The sequence below is a fragment of the Xyrauchen texanus genome, chromosome 1, assembly GCF_025860055.1.
Source record: "Xyrauchen texanus isolate HMW12.3.18 chromosome 1, RBS_HiC_50CHRs, whole genome shotgun sequence".
NCBI classification, from domain to species: domain Eukaryota; kingdom Metazoa; phylum Chordata; class Actinopteri; order Cypriniformes; family Catostomidae; genus Xyrauchen; species Xyrauchen texanus.
In genome coordinates, this window is record NC_068276.1 from 22104047 (window position 1) to 22120348 (window position 16302).

Consider the following 16302-nt stretch of genomic DNA (forward strand, 5'->3'; position numbering starts at 1 on the left):
TAGGGATAATTAGCTGAGCCAGGAGAAATTGTACATCACTTTGTTTCATACAGATTACATTGCAGGAGAATATTTGTTTTAAATTTGAATTGTTTAATTTAAAAGTAGACATTTTAAGCTTTCTTTAGACATATGTTTCATGTTTGTGTGTTAAGTATTCGTGGAGTTTCAGTTAATTTTTGTTACGTGTTTCAGAAATATGCTGGCAAACCCAGAGACTGCTGACAGCTCACCCTTTTTATTTTCTTTATTTTTCAAAAGCACAAGGTTTTGTTGTTGTTGTGAGTGTACACAAATAAAAGTAGACCCTTTAATAGTCTCTAAGGATGTCTTACACTTATCTCTATGCTGTAATGATGAAAAAATCCAGCAGGGCGCGTCCATCGACCCCAGAGCTTTAAGATCCATAACACTCTTTTCCAATTATCTGTTGTCCAATATCATCTTTGCCTACTCTAAAATATTGTTTTTGTTTTTCTTTACAATAAGGCCTGCACCCCTGAGTTTTCTCTTTACTGTTGTACATGAATCTGGTGTTGAGCGGGTAGAATTCAATGAAGCTGTCAGCTGAGGACATGTGAGGCATCCATTTCTCAAACAAGAGACTCTGATGTACTTCAAGTCAAGTCAAGTGGTTTTTATTGTCGTTTCAACCATATACAGTTAGTACAGTACACAGCAAAACGAGACAACGTTCCTCCAGGACCATGGTGCTACATAAAAACAACAAAGGACCAACATAGGACCACATGAGACTACACAACGAAATAAAATACCTATATAAAAAAACCTATATATATCTATATAAAGTGCACGTGCAAACATGTGCAAAAAGTACAGGACAGTACAACAAATTACTGACAATGAACAGGACAATAGACAGTGCAGCGCCGACCAGTACTCAGTAGTGCAAAAAGATGACAGTTTCTAAAGATGTAAACATAACATTCTATGAGATAGTGTTCTATGCACATAGCAGTTATTGAGATAGCAGACAGTTATAAAGTGACAGTTATTAAAGTGCAACTCAGGACACGTGTGTGTGTCAAACCAGTCTCTGAGTATTGAGAAGCCTGATGGCTTGGGGAAGAAGCTGTTACACAGTCTGGCCGTGAGGGCCCGAATGCTTCGGTACCTCTTGCCAGACGGGAGGAGGGTAAAGAGTTTGTGTGAGGGGTGTGTGGGGTCAGTCCACAATGCTGGTTGCTTTATGGATACAGTGTTTTTTGAAAATGTCTTTGATGGAGGGAAGAGAGACCCCAATGATCTTCTCAGCTGTCCTCACTATCCTCTGCAGGGCTTTGCGGTCTGAAACGGTGCAAGTCCCAAACAAGGCAGTGATGCAGCTGCTCAGGATGCTCTCAATAGTCCCTCTATAGAATGTAGTGAGGATGGGGGTTGGGAGATGTGCTTTCCTCAGCCTTCGAAGAAAGTAGAGACGCTGCTGGGCTTTCTTGGTGATAGAGCTGGTGTTGAGGGACCAGGTGAGGTTCTCCGCCAGGTGAACACCAAGAAATTTGGTGCTCTTGACGATCTCCACAGAGGAGCCGTCGATGTTCAGCGGAGTGTGTTCACCTTGTGCTCTCCTAAAGTCAACAACCATCTCTTTTGTTTTGTCCACATTCAGGGACAGGTTGTTGGCTCTACACCAGTTCGTCAGCCGCTGCACCTCCTCTCTGTATGCTGACTCGTTGTTCTTGCTGATGAGACCCACCACGGTCGTGTCATCGGCGAACTTGATGATGTGATTCGAGCTGTGCATTGCTGCACAGTCGTGAGTCAGCAGAGTGAACAGCAGTGGACTGAGCACACAGCCCTGGGGGCCCCAGTGCTCAGTGTGGTGGTGGTGGAGATGCTGTTCCCGATCCGGACTGACTGAGGTCTCCCAGTCAGGAAGTCCAGGATCCAGTTGCAGAGGGAGGTGTCCAGGCCCAGCAGGTTCAGCTTTCCAATCAGGTGCTGGGGAATGATTGTGTTGAATGCTGAGCTGAAATCTATGAACAGCATTCGAACGTATGAGTCCTTATTGTCTAGGTGGGTGAGGGCCAGATGGAGGGTTGTGGTGATGGCATCGTCCGTTGAACGGTTTGAACGATCACGCAAACTGCAGTGGGTCTAGTGAGGGGGCAGCTGGGTCTTAATCTGCCTCATGACGAGCCTCTCGAAGCACTTCATGATGATGGGTGTAAGTCGCGACGGGACGGTAGTCGTTGAGGCAGGACACTGAAGACTTCTTTGGCATGGGGATGATGGTGGTGGCCTTGAAGCACGTTGGAACAACGGCGCTGCTCAGAGAGATGTTGAAGATGTCGGTAAGAACATCTGCTAGCTGGTCTGCACATCCTCTGAGCACTCTGCCAGGAATGTTGTCTGGTCCAGCAGCCTTCCGTGGGTTGACTCTACGTAGAGTTTTCCTCACATCTGCCGTGGTAAGACAGAGCACCTGGTCGTTGGGAGGAGGGGTGGACTTCCTCGCCATCACGTCGTTCTGCACTTCAAACCGAGCGTAGAAGTCGTTCAGCGCATCTGGAAGGGAGGCATCTTTGTCACAGGCAACTGATGTTGTCCTGTAGTTGGTGATGGCCTGGATGCCCTGCCACATGCGCCGCGTGTCACCGCTGTCCTGGAAGTGACTGTGGATTCTCTGGGCGTGTGCGCGCTTTGCCTCTCTGATTGCCCGTGACAGTTTGGCCCTAGCTGTTCTTAGGGCTGCCTTATCGCCTGCTCTGAAGGCGGAGTCTCGGGACCTCAGCAGCGTGCGCACCTCCGCAGTCATCCACGGCTTCTGGTTGGAGCGTGTGGTGATGGTCTTGGAGAAAGTGACATCATCAATGCACTTGCTGATGTAGCTGGTCACTGATGCTGTGTATTCCTCCAAGTTGGTAGAATCGCCATATGTTGCAGCCTCCCTGAACATGTGCCAGTCAGTACACTCAAAACAGTCCTGAAGAGCAGAGATGGCTCCTGCTGGCCAGGTTTTCACCTGCTTCTGAAGCGGTTTTGTGCGTCTGACTAGCGGTCTGTATGCTGGAATTAACATAACAGAGATGTGGTCTGAGTAGCCGAGGTGGGGGCGGGGCTCCGCCCGGCACGCGCCTGGGATGTTTGTGTAAACAAGATCAAGCGCGTTCGCCCTCTCGTTGCAAAGTCCACATACTGATGGAATTTAGGGAGCACTGTCTTGAGATTTGCATGGTTGAAATCTCCGGCGACAATAAACAGTCCGTCGGGGTGAGCGTTCTGCAGTTCAGCTCATAGCCCCATACAGTTCACAGAGCGCTTCCTTAGCGTTAGCGCTGGGGAATGTAAACTCGGTTATGCAAACAGTGGTGAATTCCGTGGTAGATAAAAGGTCTGCATCTAACAGTCACAAGCTCCAACAGCGATGAACAGTAACTAGAGACTAGCATAGAGTTCTTGCACCATTCCGTGTTGATGTAAACACACAAGCCACCACCGCGAGTCTTACAGCAGAGAGCTGTATTTCTGTCGGCACGAAACGAGGCGAGCCCGTCTAGCTGAATGGCGGCATCCGGAACTCTGTCGCTGAGCCACGTCTCCGTGAAAACAAAGACGCAGCAGTCTCTAAACTCACGCTGCGTAGCCTGCTGGAGTCGGATATAGTCCAGTTTATTGTCCAGGAGCAAACATTTGAGAGCAGGATAGACGGGAGAGCCGGCCGGCTAGGGTTTGTTTTTAGCCTAGCATGGACCCCGCCCTCTTTCCGCTTCGCTCGCACACCGCTTACGACGTCCTCTCCCGGCCACCGGCATCAGGCGACGCCGAGGGCTGGAGGCCTGGTCTCCGCAGCAAGCCGAGCACGCGTAGCGCCTCCTGCAGGTCATCATGCAGCTTGGTTTTTGCATGAGTCTTATATTTGAGTAGTGTCTGGCGATGGTAGACACGAACACTGGTTGCTCCGATGTCCATGTGTTGCAAAAGTCGGGCTTTTTTAACAAAAATAGCACCATTGTGGATCCGGAGTGGCCGCTGCGTGCTACCGCGCCGCCATCTTGGATTTTCTCCCCTTCTACTTATCCTCTTCTTTAGTTGTACATCTGACCTTTCCCCATCTCTTTCTTTCCTTGTGAGAACCAGTTGTGTATAATATAATGGCATGTATTTTCTATAGGACCAAATTAGCAATTTACCATGATTACTCAAGGATAAGGTGTTGGAGTGATGGCTGCTGGAAATGAGGCCTGTCTAGATTTGATCAAAACTTTCAAATAATGATGTGCTGTTTTTTTACATCAGTAATGTCATGGCTATACTTTGTGATCAGTTGAATGTCACTGTGAATTAAAGTACCAATTTACTTCTGAAACAGCTAAATCTGTACATTATTCCAAACTTTTGGCCACCAGTGTATATATTCTGAGTGTTTCCCTCTTGGCTCACCATGAGGGTCATTCACATGCGGCATACTCATGTCGGTCGCCGTCCCTAGGGATTACAGCGTCGTTTCCTCTCTGGGAAGGTTATGTTGTGTAGTGCGGCGTGACAGGAATCTGATGTGACGCAATGTCAAGTGTACTGAATCGTCTCAGTTACGTATGTAACCTCAGTTCCCTGAGATGAAGGGAAGTCAGGGTTTTTTGAGGTGGGATTGATGTGCTCTGTCCCTCAGTCAGAAAATCCTGAGGAATGGTGTTTGCTTGCCAGCTTTTATACCAGACAACCTTGCACCTAAAAGGGTGGGGCTTAAACACAATAGCCAATCCTGGGGTTATTGTAGAAGGAATTCAACTAGGTCAGCGTTTCTCAACGGGGGCGGTACCGCCCCCTAGGGGGCGTTTGGACAGTGTTGGGGGGCGGTGTGAACGAGGCAGCAGAGAGGGGGGCGCTCAGGCACAAATGGGGGCATTACTCAGAGGTACTCAACAGGCGGCCTGCGCAAAAATCTTTTCAGCTCTTCTCCTTAGCCTATGTCTTCGTCTTGCTCGGATTACTGCTGCCACTTCACCAGGAGGATATGCCAGGAGAGCCGCTTCCTAAGTTACACATGCTTTCAAGAGGCGGAGAATTTTCAGCGCAAAATAGAGGTGCGCTTTCACCGGCTTTTTCTGTACATAACGCGGAATACATAATTAAGCGCATAATTAGTGCTCAGGGCTCACACTAATGACCGTAATTAATTAAAAAAAAGTGGCTGTTTTTGACGTCGTTTTTTCTTCGGTTCAGTTCAGGTGGCCGAGCTGTTGTCGTCTTTGTTCGTCGTTTGAAATCAAATGACCGTTTGTAGGCTATTCAAATTTGAAGCCTAGTATATATTGCTTAATTGAGTGCGTGAACGACCGCTGCTTTTTCATTGGCCATTTAGGTTAGTTACGTTATTGTTCACGTGATTGGTTCATCTTAAAAAAATTTGTGTGTGAGCCTGAATTTGTTTGAATTTCTAAATACATTTGCAATACCTTTCAAACAATCCATGTGTTTTTGCATTTTTTTCCAAACACACTATTACTCAACTTGAGGCTTTTACATGTAGTTTAAATACAATAAGAAACTTCTGTTTCAGTTTTTTTTTTTTTTTTACCAAAAACTCAGGCTTCAGGTATCAGTATTTCTGAAGTGTGTTTTTTTTTTTTTTTTTTTTTTAGGGGGCATTAAGAGGATCATGAAGAGGTCAGGGGTCGTTTGTTCAAAAAAGGTTGAGAACCACTGAACTAGGTCGTGTAGAAGGACACTCCCCATAGCGTCAGCTTAGGGATGCAATGCCTCATTCCTTTCATCTCAGTGAATCAAGGTTACATACTTAACTGAGACGTTTTATCTGTATTAGGGCTGCAACTAACGATTATTTTGATTATCGACTAATCTAACGATTATTAGAATGATTATTCTACTATACGGTCGATTATTGCAATGATTAATCATTAGCTCTTAACTGATTATTTAGCTTGTACCTTGACTTAAAAGGTTGTATTAAACGTGCTTACTAACAATAAAGAGGACAAAATCATCATACACTCATATTCAAGATCTATTCTCTAAAAGCAAGTCTAAATATCTTATATTGCTTCTTGGGTAAATGTATCTTGTTTTAAAAGGCTATTTTTATATATTTTAAAATATTAAATATTATTTTCAACATTCTCCAATAACCATTTTTTCTTCTGCAGTATAGCTCCTAAAGTAAATGTACGTTGTGTTGAAGGAGTTTTAGATATTATTTTTGGAAAACAAGCCAAAAAGACTAATCAGAAAATTATTTTGTTGCAGTGTATAATAGGCTAAGACTTACACTCTCTCACCTTTTATGTTCACATCATCTTTAACTCACAAAAACAAACTCTTTCTTAATAGAGCTGCGTATCGCCGATTTTCTTCACAATAAGATACACACTGAGACACAATATATTATGATTCAATAAGTCGTGAGCCATCACGTTATAATCAAGCTGCAGCAAGCATGTGCCCTCGAGGGACCATCAGGCGGGTACAATTTCAATCTCTCTCCCTTCACGTGACTCATTGAAGAGGCGCTGACCGAACAGAGAAATGCCAGTTTCGGAGTTTGTGTACGACCCACTTCCTTATTATTTGAACTTTGATAAAGGATGCATTAAAGATATAACGCCAGATTGTTTGCTTTTTAGATGCTCTGACATGTAAGTTTTGCTTAAGCAGAGTTTTATTTCACGATGACAGTGCTTCTGTATTTACTTATATTGTATTTTTGCATTATAATTCCCTCGTACTTTACGATCTACATCACCTGAAGCTGTTTGAAAAGTTTAGAGTGCATCTGGACATGTTTACTTCCTCTTGCGCACCATCATTAGAGTTTTATATGATCTCATGTTATGTTAAATGACATCAAATGACTATTCGACAATGGAAAATTTCGACTAATTGTTTCAGGCCTAATACGTATGTATTTTCCCTGGGTCTTGAACCCATGTCCATGGCATTGCTAGCACCATGCTCTACCAGTTGAACTACAGGAACAGGATTGAGAGGATAAAAGAGGAGCACACTGCATATCTGAGCACATAATGTTTGGTGTGTGTGTGCTGTTGGACAGATAGATCTGTCTTAATCTAGATTAATCTAATCCACTCTAATCTGATCCAGTCTAAACTGTATGTTTCTCCTGTGTAATCGGGTAAAGTGGAAAATTGGGGTTTAATCTTTATTTGGAGTGGAGATTTGTGGTATTTTGTTGGGATTATAGAACTGTCAGGTGATTCAGAGCAGATCGCGGACAACAGAGAGGTAATTTGAGATTATGAGTTTTCATTCACTAGAACCCTAGGGTTGTTATGGTTATGTGTCCTCTTCTCTCCTTCTATCCCTTCATGTTTGTCCTCTGGGTCATTGCTGTTAAAAGGTTAGTTCACCCAATAATGAAAATTCTGTAGTCATTTACTCATCCTCTGTATCACTTTATGACTTTCTTCCGTGGAACACGTGGAGACCTTCTGAGGAATGCTGATGCTGCTCTTTTTTTTTCTTTTTCTTTTTTAAGTACAATTAAAGAAAAAAGCGCCTGAGGCTGTTGTGCTCAAGAAATGCCAACAAAGCACTAGAAAATAATCATAAAAGTGTTCCAAAACATTCTAACAGCTCCTTTTGTGTTCTGCAGAAGAACAAAAAAATCATAAGGGTTTGAAACAACATGAGAGTGTGGGCAATGGTGTAGTGGAAAAAATGACCAGGGCATTCTCCAGAATACCTAATTTTAGGTTTTGCAGAAGATTTAAAGTCATATGGGTTTGGAACAACATATGGGTGAGTAAATGGGACAGAATTATAATTTTTAGGTGAACTATCCCTTTAAGGCTCAGAACTGTCGGGTTGAAGCTTGTTGTGGCGCTCCCCCAGGTTTTGAGTCTGGCTCGGGCCATTTGCCCATACTGTTTTCCCCTATTCTACCCTTAAATCCATATCCTATTTACACTGTTCAAATGGTGAAAATAATACTTAACAAATAATTCAATAATAAATCATCATTATAGCATCATATGTTTGTAAGGTGGGGGCTTGGTTACAGTTTGAGAATAAAGGAACATTGAGAGAGTTTGCCAGTGCTTAAGGAAGTCATAAATAAAAAATTAGGCATGTGATTCTTTGCACAGTATTTTTTCTGAGGTCCAAAATATGATGCTCAGTGAGTTTTACTCTGTTTTTCTCAGCCATTCATCTAAGCTAAAAATTGTATGAGGTCTAAACTGTAAGCATTATACTATACATAAGTGTTAGAAATGAACTTAACAATTAAGGGGCAACATTTGCCTCCTGCATTTGATTCTCAGGGGCATCTTCCACCTTTTATGAGGGCAATTTTTTTTTCTAACTATAAAAAAATATATATGTATGTCATCCTATTAGGTTAAATACTTCAATGTAATTAGTTCAACAACATTAAAAAGAGATCAAATGCGTAACTAGCCCTAGAATAGAATATTAAGATCTTTATCAGATGTTGCAAAGAAATTACGAGGACATATTTTGCATGAGTGTTTTAAATGATGAGGGCATTTTTGTCACTTTCAGTGGCATTTTTTTATTTCTTAATTTTTTTACTCTGATACATAACAGATTTATGCAACATTTATACAATATAACACATTGATAGCCTATCCCAGTGTCCCTCTTCTCGTTCTTCCTTAAAGATGGTACAGTTATCAGTTAATTAATTTTATACATGAACTAATTTTGTTGAAGATGAGGTAGAGATGTGCAAAACTACATATTTTCCATATTGACTAGTCATGGGTGTAGTTGGGTGAAGTCCAGGGAGGTGCCTCTGGGAAATGTAGTTTGTGGAGAGAGTGACAATTGTTTTATTGCACAAAACTAACTAAATTTCTTCCTGTCGAGCGCTCATAAAATCTTCCTCTGAACTAAAGCGTGTGTTTGGTCAACATGGATCAAAACTCAGTTCCTCTGTCTTTACAAATGTTACATGACAGTAAGTCCATGACAATCCGGCCATGTAAACTGTTTTCTGCTTGATTGACCCACACTAGTCCGTGAGAGAAACTTCAAAGTAAAAGTAAGAGTAGATATATTCACCGTGTACTGTATTTGATCTGATTTCAGTTAAGTGATAAAATACATTCTATACTTGTTTTTTTCTTCTGTTTTCACACTATTCTGTAATTACAAAATTGAATATTTTTCCATCTTAACCATGTGTTGTACACTGGAGCCATTTTTTTTTTTTCTCTTCGTTTTATTTACTCATTTGAAGCTGCCTTTATAATCTAAACTAAAATGTCAAAATGTATCCCACAGTTCTAACAAAAATGATAATGGGAATGATAGTGTTGACATGTTGGAGCTGTGACCACAGAGACTTAAACATTCTTAGTTTAAAATATGAAAAAATATAAAACTGACCAGACCATGTGTCCTACTGTTGCATCTAACATGAGCAGGACGTGGGAAAGGGGTGCTCAGAGATATAACTGACGATTCAATTATATGATCGTCAGATTTTTCAATAATATAGAATAAATGTCTAATTTTATAGGCAGTATTTGATGGAAAATATAATTTAAAGTTTACTTTGTGTATTGTTTGATATCTTACAGATACATACTTTTCATTTGATATTCATGAATTGATGAATGTTGAATTTTTAAACACTGTTTGTCAGTTTAACATTGTAGCCTCTTGATTAGGCCAGGTAAAGTTACATGCGCTTCTAAGTAGAAGCATAAAATAGAGCATGGATTTTATTTAAATAATTAAATTATTTAAAAATATAAGTAAGAAATGACCTGAGTATACACATTTCCTTTAAATTGTACTTTTCCAGTATTTTTATTATTATGAATGTCTTGATTTTTAACAAAGATTTCTGTATGTAAGGGATGTTTTGTCCCTTATCTCAAGAATCAGTGATAAATCTTACCCTAACTTAAGCGTCAAACTCTTTTGCTATTACAAGCCTTCTAATTCCTATATCCTCTCTCTTTCAGACCCACTCTGATGCCAAAGGAGGAGGGCGTAGCAGTGTTTCACGTGTCCGGAGTTTGGTTGCGTCAACGGCGGAAGAGCAGCCTCAAATAGGGAACTACCGACTGCTAAAGACTATTGGCAAAGGCAACTTTGCCAAGGTTAAACTGGCCCGACATGTCCTCACTGGAAAAGAGGTAACTAGACTCCTTGTGTCTCTCATTTGCCCTGTCTAGCCACATGTGGTGGGGTGAGCTAGAGACAGACACAGTGGGTGTGGCGTCAAGCCTCGAAGAGGTATTTATTGAAAATAATAAACCTAAAAAGTTAATAAAAAGGGGAATAAAGAGTCCATGGGAATTAATGTTCAAAATAAAGGGGAATCTGGTGTCCTCGCGTTGATTGAGGCTTTGTGAAGGAAGGGGTTGTGCCCAGACGAATGGGCCAGGACGTGGGCGTCCTGGATCAGATGGCCGCATGTGCTCCCTTCCGTGGTCTGTGGCATGTGTGGCAGCCTGTCCTGGATCAGATGGCTGCATGTGCTCCCTTCCGTGGTCTGTGGCATGTGGGGCGGCCTGTCTTCCCAGGCATCTCAACAAGTGTGAGGGAAAAGCGGCCCAGCATCCATGCCCATCAGCCGTGGCGTTTGGTCCCAATTCCCCAGCGTTGAATCTAATTCGCACCAGTTGGCCGGGCGTGCAGGTCTGCACGCATCTAATTCAGCCGGTACCCTCCCTGCTCTGCTCTTGAACAAGCAAGGACGCCAGTGCGTGCACACATGGAGAATTGCAGCTGACTCCGCAAGAAGAGGTGCGCTATGTATTTATATGGCAGTGGTGACAAGGCTAAACACACATCTGGTCTTTACTCTTTACTCATGGTTGTATCACTAGGCATTGTTGGTGATGTTCCTCATTGGTATATGACGTTTGTATTGTGCCTTGTCCTGAAACATCGGGATTTGACTAGCCCAGACTATCCACCTTTTTCCTGGAGGTCTTAATGTTGAAATGAATGTGAGCCGAAAATCGTTTTAGACCCTGTTTACAGCTGCTAATAAGACTCGTTTCGGCAATCCAATTGCAAATATTCAGTGCTAAATGTAGATATAAACGTGGTGCAAAATGCTTTGTGATTGGATCACAAAAGACATACAGAGGTAGTGAAAAACCACATTGCATTTGAGATTTAAAACGCGGTCCTGATGAATCAATGATGGCAGCTAAGCACCACCTCACCTATCATAAGTTTAAACATGAACAGATGTTTAAACTTATGTACGGATTTAAAAGGAAATAACCATCTGATCGGAAAACCTGAAAAAGAGATTACATAACCAAAGATGAGAACTTTTTGGCTCTTCCTCAGTGTGTCTGTCTGATTTCAACATGCAGGGTGACAAGATGGCAAGCACACACATCTGAAGCCGAACTAACACACTCCACTAAAACCACAGATAATTTTGCATGAAATGTTGCGTTTGTGCTTCGATTAAGTCTCAACTGCATCTGGAAGAAACAGCGAGCCGATTTTGTTTGCACTTTATTTTTATTTTAAGACTTTTTGCAGTATATTATTCAGTAACACACTGGTATAGTGATTGATGTATGTCATCATTAAATCATACACGCTGTCCTCAAAATCCCAACACTGCAATGAAAGAATAAATGGACAAACACCACAACAACAACTGTGTGTACTTGACAATAGAAGTAACACCCACATTTTGCATCACGGGATGTAGCATAACGGGATGTTGGAAAAATGTAGATGATGTATCCAAAAATCACAGGACACCAACACAGTTTGCATTCATAGTTTTTTTTCTAGTCTTGCCCAGGAGTTTTCATTTTATTTCTTTATTTTTTGACACATTGATGTTTTTGTTCTTAACAGCAAGAAATGCTTTTAAAATTTGAATATTTTATGATGCAGTCATGTGTCTGTGAGAAGCATTTATATGTGTTTCAATAGTTTTGTTTCTTTGGTCACAGGTAGCAGTGAAAATCATAGACAAGACACAACTCAACTCTTCTAGTCTTCAAAAAGTGAGTCTGCATTAAACTCCTTTCTTTATCTATATATCTCTGTCTCAAGAGAGGGCATAGATGGAGTAATTACAGGAAGAGAGGCTGAAGGATTTCCTCTCACGTGGGATGAATGGGTCCTGCTTTACCCCCCACACACATTTATTCTCTCTCGCATGCAGACTTGCACTTGTCATGTAACATTAAACAGTTAACAGTCAGCAGAACTTTGTGCTATAACTACTGGATAATCCTGGAGGCATTAAAGAAATGGCATTAATGTGTTGCTGCTGTTGGTGAAAATGTATTTAATGTACAGAATGTCTGGTAAAATGTAAATATATAATCCCTGGTTGTTGCATTATATAAGTATTTGTTAAGGTACAATTTCTACATGTTTTATAGAAGTATTATGCAAGTACAAATTAATCAAAGATTTTCCATTTTTTCATCACATCAGTTATTATTAGTCAATGCAGCATCATTATGCATCTCAATTGAAATGGGACTGAACTGTAGCATAGATTAAAGGAATTGTTCACCTAAAAATGAATATTCTGTCATTTACTCATTGTGTTGTTTCAAACATAAAATATGTTTTTTGGGTATTAATTATGATTGATTATGAATTTATGATGTATAAGTTACATTTGCTAACGTGATTGCCGATTATGCTTGTTGCCAAATTGTTTACATTCCAAGGCATCGTGGGATTCTTAGTTCGTCATAGCATAGAAGCATAGAACATTCTAAAAACCTAGCCCTTCCACTTTCCCATCCCTGGAAGTGATGACAATGTATGACGGATGGAATAGCCCCTGCTCACAGACTGTGATCGTGCATTTCCACCTGATGTAGCAGTGTAAATCTTACAAACTTTTTTTATATTTGCAAATGTTTTAATTGTTTAGTGCAGATTTATAACATTGTCATTTGTATTATGTGACCCTGGAATTAGTTTTAAAAATCGAGTTACCACAGCTGCGATGAGGCTTCTAATTCAGCTGCTGAGAGAGTGACAGAAACTTTGCCATCTTCTCTCTTATAGTTGTAATCCATCACTCTCTATTTTATACTTCATTTGAAAAGTTGTGGAAATATAATAGTGCTGTTTTTCTTTTGATGTTGGAGCTAATGTGTAAGCAAAAAATATATTTGCCGTGGTCTCCCATTCACTCCTATTCAAAACTGCAGAATTTGCAATCTTTTTCTTCTGCATTCCAAAAAAACCCAGGAAATGTGAAAAGGGTCCATTGGAGAAGGCAGAAGTGGACTAACTAGTTTATACATTCTTTGTTTGACGTCACAAAACATTGCCATAGCACTGCATCAAAACAGTCAGCTGTGATGGTAATGGCTTTATGCTGATTTTATTATGTATTGTGATTATTTCAATGTCTGTAACATAAAAATGAAGATATTGTGATGTTGAAAAGACCATTTGAGCAGCTAATTTCTTATTACAACCACTTTAGTCCCTGTCTACTGGTAAACAGCTGCATAAATGCAGATCACACCGGTTTGATTGTACACCTCAGAACCCAGCTTAGTGTAATCACACCGGTTTGATTGATGTGTGAAGGGGTTAATTAATATTTTCAGTCTGGCTTTAATGCATATTGTGTTTGTCTTCAATACAATTGGAAACATTTATGGTGATTTACTTTAAAGCTTGAAAAAGGATGCGAAAGTATCAAAAAAGTAGTCCATGTGACTTATTGTGTCCTGTTCCAAGTCCTCTGAAGGCATATCATCGGTTTTGTTGAGAAGCAACCTGGAATTTAAACATTTTTCAGTGAAAATCATGATGTACCTGTATATTGCATGTTCATGAACTTTCTAAGAAGCTCATTCATGGCTTTTCATTTTTGGGTGAACTATACATTTAATCTATGGAGATGCCCAGGTTAGCTCTCCCTGGTTATGGCTAGTGATCTTCTCAAACCTCTTTTGCTCCCCTTGTTTTCTCAGCTTTTACGAGAAGTGAGAATCATGAAGCTTCTGAATCACCCAAACATTGGTGAGTAACCCAAAGGATCACCAGAACAAGTTTATTACAATTTGTAGAATTATTTCAGTATTGTAATTTAGCATCCATGTTATTTTTGTTATTGAAAACGAAAACTGAATGAAAACATTTTCACTCAAGAAACATTACCTCAAATTAATTAACGTTTTGGTTTTTAAAACACAGTATATTATAAAAAAATTAAACCTTTAAAGTCCGCCATTATAAAACATTCAATTGTCACTAGATAGCACTGACACAAGTCTGCCCTGAAATGATGGTAAACATGGTTTAATAATATCCAGAAATGCTTTAGCTTTGGCAGCCAAAAAAATGAAAACAACTAAAATAAAAATGAGCTAAACTGAAACTAGAAAACTCTGGGGGACGACCAGTCAAAGACTGGAAACTAATTAAACAAAAATAAATTGAAATGACAAATAAAAAATTGTAATAAAAAAAAACTTAATATAGTTTTAAAAAACAATTAAAAACTATTTTAACCCTGCTCAGCATCTGACGTGAATCATCGGTATTGTCCAATCCGAGATAAGAACGGTCTGCTGAAATTATTGATATAAGCGTTCCTAAGGCTTTGATGTCATAGATGCGGAGGAAATGAGTGTTTGATGTGTGCTGATATGCCCTCACTCAAACAACTTGTGCATTACTAAGATACTGCTGATTTATTGAACTGTAAGTTTAAGTGTGTGTTTGAGTTTCCCTGCGCGGTCTCTGTGGTCTTGATGGAAACACTACCTCATTAGCGCTCAGCTTGTGCTCATAAATATCAAAGCGCAGAGCTGAAATATGAAAGGAGAGACCTGCCCCCTTTGAGGATGCAGCACAAGAAAGAGAGAGGAGAGAAGGAATCGGTCCTGATTCAGAGGCTTTGCACTCTTTTCAGTGGCCGAGTGCGGTTATGCTGGTATCACATCACACAGTCACAACTGATTGATCTGAAACACACCTTGATCTTTCAATGATGACACACAAAGTAGGCATTATGTATTTTATTCAATGCAACAATGTCAAACAGTAGTGGCCTGTGTTGTTGAATAGAATGGCTTTGAGATTTAAAACCCAACTCCTGAAACCTGTTCCTTTTTCTTTATTTAATGTTGTTTGTTTACTTTTGGTATGTATATTTAATATCCTTCCTATAGGTTTTTTTTTCTCTCCTTGGTGCTTTATGGGTTTTGGTGTTGCAATTATGAGACTTTTTATGAGAAAAAAATCTTGTCACTCCGCTAGCTCAAGAAACTAATTTGAATGCTGTTTAAAAATTGAATATTTAGCAATAAACGTAATACTTATAATCTTCTTAGCATTGCAAAAAAAAAAAGGCATTGCAAACCCTGAAGCGCTACATGCTGCTACATCATTAAAAGATTCTGTCAAGTTTTTCTTGAACTTTGGAGTCCTGAATGATTTTTTTTTTTTAATCTGAGCTTTTAAAATCATAATTTTAGAGTTTAAAATGGTTGTTCTTTGCAGTACAACATTTCGATCTCCATTTGAAATAGGTAAAGAGATCTGTTGTTTTGATATAAATGTGTGCAAAAAAAACTTTCACACAGTGTCTGAAGTGAAAATTGCTAGTGCTAGGTAAAAAAAAACAGATTTTGTGCTTTTAAATGATCCTGATACTGATTCTTAAAATCATAAGATTGATCTTTTTTTTACTCTGTGCAATTGATTACGTCGATTGCAAGACAACCACTGCTTAATCTTTTTAACAGGACAGTGGGAAAAGAAAGTATTGCGAGAAACTACACAAAAAACAAGACTCTTAAATATCACTTTGATTTTCTAATTTCGTTACATGTGACTGACAGGTTGATTATCTGTGCATGCTTTGTTCTCATGTGCTCTGAGAGTGCTCGCAGAGATGTCCTAATGTGGATACGTGTCTTAATAGTAAAATACCCTTTAAAAGGGTTCATGACGTGAGTAATCAAATGTCCTTGATCTTTTTACGTATAAGAGGTCATTGTATTATTAAGACATACTGCAAGTTTCAGAACTCAACTTCCTCCTCACTGCAAAAAGAGCATTTGTTGAAACCAAGCTACCAAAACGACTCGTTCTCTGCTTCCCCACCTCCACTACAACACATCAACCTTAACCTTATTACTTCCATAGCCCCACCCAATAGCGGTGAGCAATGAGATGACAAGGAGAGAGCAGGTCAGTCAATAGCAGAGAGCCAATCATAACAGTGGGGGGTGTATACTGTTTAGTCTTAAGCCTCGTTCACACTGCCAGCGTCATCATCCCATTCATTTTCATGAGAGCATAGCTACTTCCGGCGACATGAGCTGTCATGACCGTTGGCGACAGAGATCGCTGTGA

At 40.2% G+C, this 16302-nt stretch overlaps 1 protein-coding gene across 6 annotated transcripts in view; it reads left to right on the top strand.

Annotated features, from left to right (window-relative positions):
* The window catches only part of mark2b (MAP/microtubule affinity-regulating kinase 2b), a 77876-nt gene that overhangs the window by 22236 nt on the left and 39338 nt on the right, over positions 1–16302 (top strand). For all 6 annotated transcript variants that reach the window (XM_052134754.1, XM_052134836.1, XM_052134915.1 and 3 more), the window contains exons 2-4: positions 9936–10109; positions 11907–11960; positions 13911–13959. In XM_052134754.1, the coding sequence (XP_051990714.1) occupies positions 9936–10109; positions 11907–11960; positions 13911–13959 (277 nt within the window). The remainder of the gene's footprint in view (positions 1–9935; positions 10110–11906; positions 11961–13910; positions 13960–16302) is intronic.